Source organism: Solanum tuberosum, unplaced genomic scaffold (assembly GCF_000226075.1).
Source record: "Solanum tuberosum cultivar DM 1-3 516 R44 unplaced genomic scaffold, SolTub_3.0 scf00356, whole genome shotgun sequence".
NCBI classification, from domain to species: domain Eukaryota; kingdom Viridiplantae; phylum Streptophyta; class Magnoliopsida; order Solanales; family Solanaceae; genus Solanum; species Solanum tuberosum.
In genome coordinates this window covers 50,780-58,415 of record NW_006239279.1, presented here as the reverse complement: position 1 = coordinate 58,415, position 7,636 = coordinate 50,780, and the positions used below count along the sequence as shown (strand labels likewise).

The 7,636-nt window shown below is 35.8% G+C and overlaps 1 protein-coding gene across 4 annotated transcripts in view; it reads left to right on the top strand.

Moving 5' to 3' along the window:
* The first annotated feature begins 2,832 nt into the window (after nt 1–2,832).
* The window catches only part of LOC102590056 (endo-1,3;1,4-beta-D-glucanase-like), a 6,640-nt gene continuing 1,836 nt past the window's right edge, over nt 2,833–7,636 (top strand). Inside the window, exons 1-9 of one of the 4 annotated variants that reach the window (XM_015315303.1) lie at nt 2,833–3,136; nt 3,596–3,617; nt 4,051–4,168; nt 4,370–4,460; nt 4,574–4,663; nt 5,097–5,197; nt 5,389–5,525; nt 6,911–7,089; nt 7,225–7,294. In XM_015315303.1, coding sequence (XP_015170789.1) covers nt 2,989–3,136; nt 3,596–3,617; nt 4,051–4,168; nt 4,370–4,460; nt 4,574–4,663; nt 5,097–5,197; nt 5,389–5,525; nt 6,911–7,089; nt 7,225–7,289 — 951 coding nt within the window. In that variant the 5' untranslated portion in view covers nt 2,833–2,988 and the 3' untranslated portion in view covers nt 7,290–7,294. Of the gene's footprint in view, nt 3,137–3,595; nt 3,618–4,050; nt 4,169–4,369; nt 4,461–4,573; nt 4,664–5,096; nt 5,198–5,388; nt 5,526–6,341; nt 6,877–6,910; nt 7,090–7,224; nt 7,295–7,636 lie in introns of those variants that run through there. The other 3 variants (XM_006361442.2, XM_006361444.2, XM_006361445.2) reach the window with 3 other exon arrangements.

Below are 7,636 nucleotides of genomic sequence, written 5' to 3'. Positions count from 1 at the left end.
GATCATAATCATAATCACTTTACTCTCAAAGTGTTCTTAAAGCATATACAGAATCTTCATAATTCATGCATCATATCATATCTTGCCTTTTCAAAGGTCAAAGCTCATGTCAATTCAACACATCTATAATTACTACATTATACATGGACAATAACATGATTCAATAATTCAAATACTACAAGATTAATTTCATAACATTCTTCTATAATCAACAAACCCACATCACAAGATCACAATTGAGTAGTATGGGGTTTTATGGGTTCTTGGGGGAATTCAACATAAAAACCATAGGAAATCATCAACTTATGCATAACATATCATGAATCAATCAGTAGAAACGTTTTTGAAAGGAACCTATGAGATTGAAGTCAAACCCTAACTTTTGGGGAATCACTAGTTTTGAAATTGAATTTGGAGGGACTCCATGGATGAATTATATCCATGAATGAAGAGCTACCATACCTTAGTGAAGAATTCAAACGAATTTGAGGAGAAAACCTAGCTTCCACTTCTTTCTTCTTCTTTTTCTTTGAGTTTTCTAGAGGGAGAATTTTTGGAAAAGATGAACTCTTGGGTTTTGATATGGTTTTGGGAAATAATGGGGTGAATGGGTGTATTTTGACTTAAAAAGACTTATATAGGTGTATAAAATTAAGGCAAAACAACTTCACTTTGATAGGACTTAAAAAGGAAATCCCCAAAACACCCCTCACTTTAAGTGAGCTGCCAGGTGCCATGAGGAGCCCCACGAACTATGGTCATGACCACGAGCCGTGGTCCCACTCGTGGACTTGAAACAGTGGCTTGGCATTATGTGTCTTTTAGCCCACAAGCCCAAGGCAATCCTACAAGGGGCTCCACGAGTCGTGGTGCTTACCATGAGTCGTGGTCCCTCTCGTGGACCTTGAGGCAGTGGCTAAGCCACCTCTCTCGACCCTCACACCACCAACTCCCTTCCACAAGCCTTTCCATGCGTCGTGGTCTTGACCACGAACCATGAAGTGGCTCGTGAAAAGGGAGGTTGTTTTTAGGCATTTTTGGCAAGGCTACTGCCTAGCCATCCCACGATCTGTGGTCTTGACCATGAGTCGTAGTGTTGGGTGTGGTAGGTGGGGGCAGTGCCTACACCAAAGAAGGTTGCCTTAAACCCACTATTTTGACCCTTGCCCTCCTTCCTTGACTCTAACCCTTTTCCTTGACGTTAACCCTCACGATTTAGCTCTAGTTTAACCTACTAGTTTACGAGGTGTTACAACCACGTACTGAAGTTGCAATTTCTCAGAAAGCACCTTTAATTTCATCAGTGCTAAAACTTGTATTGGAGTTGCAATATGAAATATACCTCTAATATTGCCTTATTAATCCTTTCAAGCGGGATAAAAAAGAATAAGAATATCATTTCACCTATATTTCAACTACACTAAATAATAAAAAGTAAATTGTGAACAAGTCACTCAAGGATAATAAATTAGTCAATTATCTATTTGTTATATTCTCCTCCCCTTTCTCCAATAAATAAGATTTATCGATTCAATTGAACTAACCACGCAAGCTCCTTACCTCAAAGAATATAAGGTTATTTCAAGCATAAAATTCACATTGTAGTGAACTATCCCTATGTTTTGAACTTCGCTTGTTCTAATGTAAATTTTGTGGTGTTAAAATAATTTTTTAAATGTGACAAAAAAATTGATGAAGAAGGAATATGTGAAAAGTAAAACTTTATTACATACCGTACATTTCATGTACTGATGTCATTTGACGTTGCATCATTTTATTATGCAGATATAGATATTCAGGATCATCAACAGACACTTCATTGAGATTAGATCATTATTTTCCCCATCATCACCTAATCGATCACCTCGAGACACTATTTTCCCTATCAATAAGCAACATTTATTCTTCATGCCCTTAATATTGACAATGAGTGCAATACAGTGGAAGATTATCATAGACAATTTTATGATAATGTTCAATAATTTTACCCCAATCCTTTCTCCAAAAACTGTAGTCTTACACAATTTGAATATTACCTAATATGCCTAGGATTGTCTTAACCCTAGCAATACTTGACCTAGTTCGATCTTGTGTTGCTTTATACACCACAATAGGCTTTCCTACCGCTGTCGATATTAAGGACCTCCTCACAAAGAGATCGGTACATAACTCTGACAATGAAATACATACCCAGACTTTAAGTGTTTCCTCCTTAGGATTGAATGATGACGTCCATAGAAAAATTCTGAACAAATCTTTGCCATCAAACCTAAAATATTCATAAGAATTTGATAAAACCTATACAAAATCCTCATATAAATCAAACATGATCAAAATGTAACGAAAATCAAGTTGTCTGATATTACAGTTTCTTTTAACATCAAATTGTTTTGGTAAAAGCTTTCGCAACTCTGATAACATTATTTTTTCATAAGCAAATTTGATAATCACTACTTGATGTAAACATTGTTCCCTAGCAAACTGCTCCCTTTCTTTCATTGTAAATCTCATAGTAAATCTCATACTAAATTCTCCATGAATAAACTCAATGAGTTTAGTACGTATTTTAATAGATATTGAGTCGTTTGTTGTGGTTTAAGGGTTGCTGAATAGGGTGTTTTTGTATTAGGATTGACGTTTGTCTCTCCCACAACCAGAGACTAGGGAGAGGGCGAAGTAACCATGACTGCTATACAAGTTGTCATATATAGAGAGGAAAAGAAAAGAGCGGGGGCTAGATCAAACTTATTTTTAAAACTCAAAGTTTTGAATATTTCTTAGAAGTTTAAAAATTTTAAAACTACATTTTCAACCCTAATTATCTCAATCACTAATTAAAAAAAGATTTGGCTTATACTAGTCAAAGTCACCAATTTTAATTCCAACAATTTTTTGTCATCTTAAGCTCCGTCTCAAAATTCGTCTCCCTCGTATCTGTCTGGTTATGTGGTATTCGGCCACTGCAACTGAGCGTGTAGAGATCAAGAGATGTCAGGGCGTGAATGCTGCGAGAATCCACCGGCTTTGAGCTCAAGCAGCGGAAATGGGTGTGTGTTACAACTTGGAAGCTTCAACACATACGTCTCTGGTCCTTCCACTTCCAAACTCGCCATCCTCCTTGTCTCCGACGTTTATGGTATGTACCTCCCCTTTGATTTGTTGGGTTGGGGGTAAGATTAATACTGTAGTTAGGGCTCATTTGATAATAACTAATCTCGAAATTAGTTTTAAGATGAGTTTATTAGATGTTTGGTTGGAATAAAATTGGAGGATAACCTATTCCTGGATTAGTTATCTCGTGATTGTAGTGTTATTTTATCCCATATTGAGGTTGTAATAACAACGGGATAACTTAGCCTATTACTGTAGTAGCAACGTCTAGACCCCCAGCAACAGGATGTATGGTCTGGAAGGTTAATCAATTTCCTTATTACAAGTTACCCCTAGTTTCCTTTGAGTTTTACAACAGGATGTATAACAAATGTTTGTTATGGAACAATTAAATATGATTCTAACGACTTCCACGTTTAATTTATTATGATACAAGGATTAACTTCTTTGATAGACAATCTCTTATGGTCTTAATTCTTTACAGGTTATGAAGCCCCAAATCTGAGGTACATGCTGCTTCTCAATTTCAGCCTATACTTGTTAAATATATATTTCTGTAACTATCCATTGTGGGTCAAAATAGATGTACAATTACTAGGAGATGCTTCCCATTGTGGGTCAAAATAGAGCAGATTTGTATAGCTGACCTAGCTAGCTCGGGATTAAGGAATAGTTAATTGATTGATTGATTCATCGAATGTTTTTGCTTCTGTGAAACTTCTATTATTACTTGTCAGATGTTGGAATTTTCATTACAACCACAACTATTCCAGAAAACGAGTCTAACTGCTGGTGATTCAATGGTGTCTTATCTTTTTGGATCTTTTGGTTACGTCAAGAAGAAGTGGGGGACAGCGGTCGTTGTGTTTTTCTAGTAATTAAGCTGCAAGGAGTTCCTATTTTATCTTGGGCTTATCGCAAAATTCAACTGTTATGTAGGAAGCTTGCTGACAAAGTTGCAGCTGCAGGATACTATGTGGTGGTTCCTGATTTTTTTTATGGTGATCCTTATACGATGGAGAAAACTTTATCAATCTGGATACAATCACATGGAACAGTAAATTTAGGATTTGTTGAAACTTAATCTTTGTCTTTTTAGTAACGTTGCTATAGATTTGCCTCTCGAGAGTCAAAGGAGGCTATGTCATTGGTATACCATTTCTCAATTCATTAAGCTGATCATACTCGGGAATGTTCATGACATTTATAACAGCAGACTTGCTACCATGCTACTCATATTTTTATTTGTTCTTGTTAGGCTAAAGGATTTGAAGACGCAAAGCAGGTTGTTGCAGCTCTCAAAGATAAAGGTATATCTGCAATTGGAGCTGCAGGGTTTTGCTGGGGTGGTAAGTTTTGAACTTAATGGTTTTAGGGTTGTCTAACCCTTTCCCATACTAGGATGTAAAGGGTCAATGTTCTTGCGATTGTTTGTGATCCTGACCTCCAGTTTTCTTAACAGCAAAGGTGGTTACTGAGCTATCTAAGTCTGACTACATTCAAGCTGTGGTGCTATTGCACCCATCGTTAGTGAAAGTTGATGATTTCAAAGGTATGGTTGTTATTACTGAAATCATCTGTGATCAGATTTAGCTATTACTGCTGACTTTACACTGATTTGTTGCATATGCACCCATTTCCTTTGGTGTTCTCAGTGTACTTGAATCCTAGATTTATATGCATTTGTTGTGTATGTTATTTATATGTGGGCCATTGAGATCCAGATGATGGTTGGTACTCCGATAACTTCATATACCTGTTTTGTATTCGGTTACGCCTCAATTCATTCTGATATGAATCTTGCTAATTGTTTTATGAATATCCCTTGGTGCAATTGGTATTATATATAAGTGTTGTTTGAATTCTGATGACTACCTTGAACTGCATCACCATGAGATCCTTCCTTTTTCTCTTCTTTGTTTTTATTTTCTTTTTTAGACCTTGTTTTCTTCTCCTTACCAACTGATGATACATATTACTTGCAGAGGTCAAGGTACCAATAGCTATTTTAGCTGCTGAGATAGATAAAATCTCTCCTCCAGAGCTTATTAAGCAGTTTGAGGAGATTTTATCATCAAAACCTGAGGTACATGAACATCAGAGTTGATTATTATGTTTTTCTCGTCATTCTAAAAAGATTGATGTTTGAAATTATAATGTCCTGTTTACTCGGGGGATATACAAGTAGGTAACTAATTTTGATTTATCTCTCATTGCGTGTTGCAAGATTTTAGATTCACCCTTTGCTTTTGTTTCTCTTGCCTTCTGTTTTTATAGGTGGACAAATTTGTCAAAAATTTTCCTGGTGTTAAGCATGGATGGACAGTGAGATACAATGTTGAAAACAAAGAGGCTGTGCAGCATGCTGAAGAAGCCCACCGGGACATGTTGGATTGGCTTACCAAGTATGTTAAGTGAGTGCAAGGATACCTGGCAATTGCAATTTCCCGTTAAGAAGTCTAAATATCTGCAATCAGAATAGCAATGCAACTAAATATTGATGAACTCCATATTGTACATCTTGTTTGATGAGAAGTTATCTTGCAGTGATCATCTAAAACATACTGCATGGTCCCATATTCTTTATGCCTGAGAATGGTTTAAGTAAGATGTGATTCTGCTTCAGCTTGTCCAATGTATCTGTTATGAGTGCTTTCATGTCTGCAAGCACATGAAAGCAGACGTGAAACACTGGTGTAAAAACCAAAAACTGACAGATACAAAACTGGCATAAATAGGCAAAGGTGACAATTAGTACTCAACTATTAATCAGGATTTATCACTGATTCTGGCTGTTATGTTTTCTAGTATGTGCTATTTGCAGGAAAAAGATATACTTTAGCTACACACACCTACATATGCACCTGCCCTTATGTACAATGATATGATAATTGAATGAGATAAAAGGAAACAAGTTAGACCTAAATTCAAGAAAGTTATTTTAAAAGATTTCTGTTCTCTTAGAAAACAATATGTACTTGGCTATGAACAGACTTTAGCAAAAGTAAGGAATCCATGATACCAAGTAGTTGCTATAAAGCTTAGTTGTTCTAGTAACATTTGATTTGATATTTGTTAGAAACCTTTCAAGGGTGTAGTCTAATCTAACTAATTTAGGATACAAGACATAGTTGATTATGCGATTTGTAAAGAGAAACTAGATGAAACCAAAATTCAAGCAAGTTTTCTATCTGATTCGGTTAATATCTAATATAATAGCATTGCTTCAGGTACAGTCAGAAGGGAAGTGGACTTAGCAGTGTCCGAGGTCCCCGTTCCTCTATGTGACTTGACTATTCTTAGATGACACAAGCAAACAACTACAATGAATTTGCAGTTTTCTTCATCAGTATTCCATACATTGTCAGCGTAGCGATTGGTAATTCAAAAATATAAAGAATATAAATAAATGTGCATATGCGGGAAGGTCCCCCATACACTGTCAGCATAGTGATTCTACTTTAGAGTTATCTTTGGCTCCATAAACGAGACATAAGATGTCCAGTTTAAATCTGCTCATGACCATGAACCATTACCAAGTTGTCGGACATGTACTTCCCAACTTGATGATTGGCCTTAAAATGATTCTTAAGCTGTGAGTATAAACTGGACAAAACATTCAGAAACTTGTTGATAAGTCAAATAGCCAGGAACACGGGCTGAGCTACCCTTGTCCAAGTGGAGTCAGTTGACACTCTGCCGGAATATTACACGATGTAGAATGTTTTTCTTTTTTAGATTATACATTGAATTTTCTTGACTTCATTTGTTGTCTTTTTTATATTTTAAATGCCCTTAGTGAAAATCGTGACTCTGTCGATGGGAAGGAACAAGTGAAAGTCATCTATCATGACAATAACTCGATGAATTCAACTAGAGCAGAAGCATACAAGTGCAAGGATATTTCAGGTGCTAGTTCTCCGTCTGGAAAACTGAAGTGCTGCATACCTTCAGAAAGTAAAAGTGTTGCATTTCAATGTAAGTAGATTTTGCAATAGAAAATAAAGCTTTAATGGGTCCGTACTCCGTAGTTAACTAGACAAGGATTTAACTTAAATGCACCTATCATGTAAAGAGTTTTTTACAATATCAGTGTAGTTGAACTTGTTGTAGGTTACTGTTTATTTCCCGGTACTAATCCAACTTCTTATGGATGGTTAGTTATAGTTATCTTTTAGGGTGTGTTTGGTATGAAGGAAAATGTTTTCCATGGAAAATATTTTCTAGGAAAACATTTTCCTGGAAAATAAGTTGATTTTTGACTTATTTTCTTATGTTTGGTTGGTGAGTAGAAAATATTTTCCGGAAAAGATTTTTAGTGTTTGACTTATGAATGAAAAATATTTTTGAGAAATATCTTTTATTTTAACTAGAGTAGAAAATAATTTTTTTAAATTGAAAATATTTTTTTAAAATAAACTTAAATTTTTTTTGGGGGTGGGGGCTGGTAGGGGGGGCGAGGGAAGTTGAAATATTTTTTAAAAACAAACTTAAATATTTTTTTTGGTGGTGGGGGGTGGGGGCG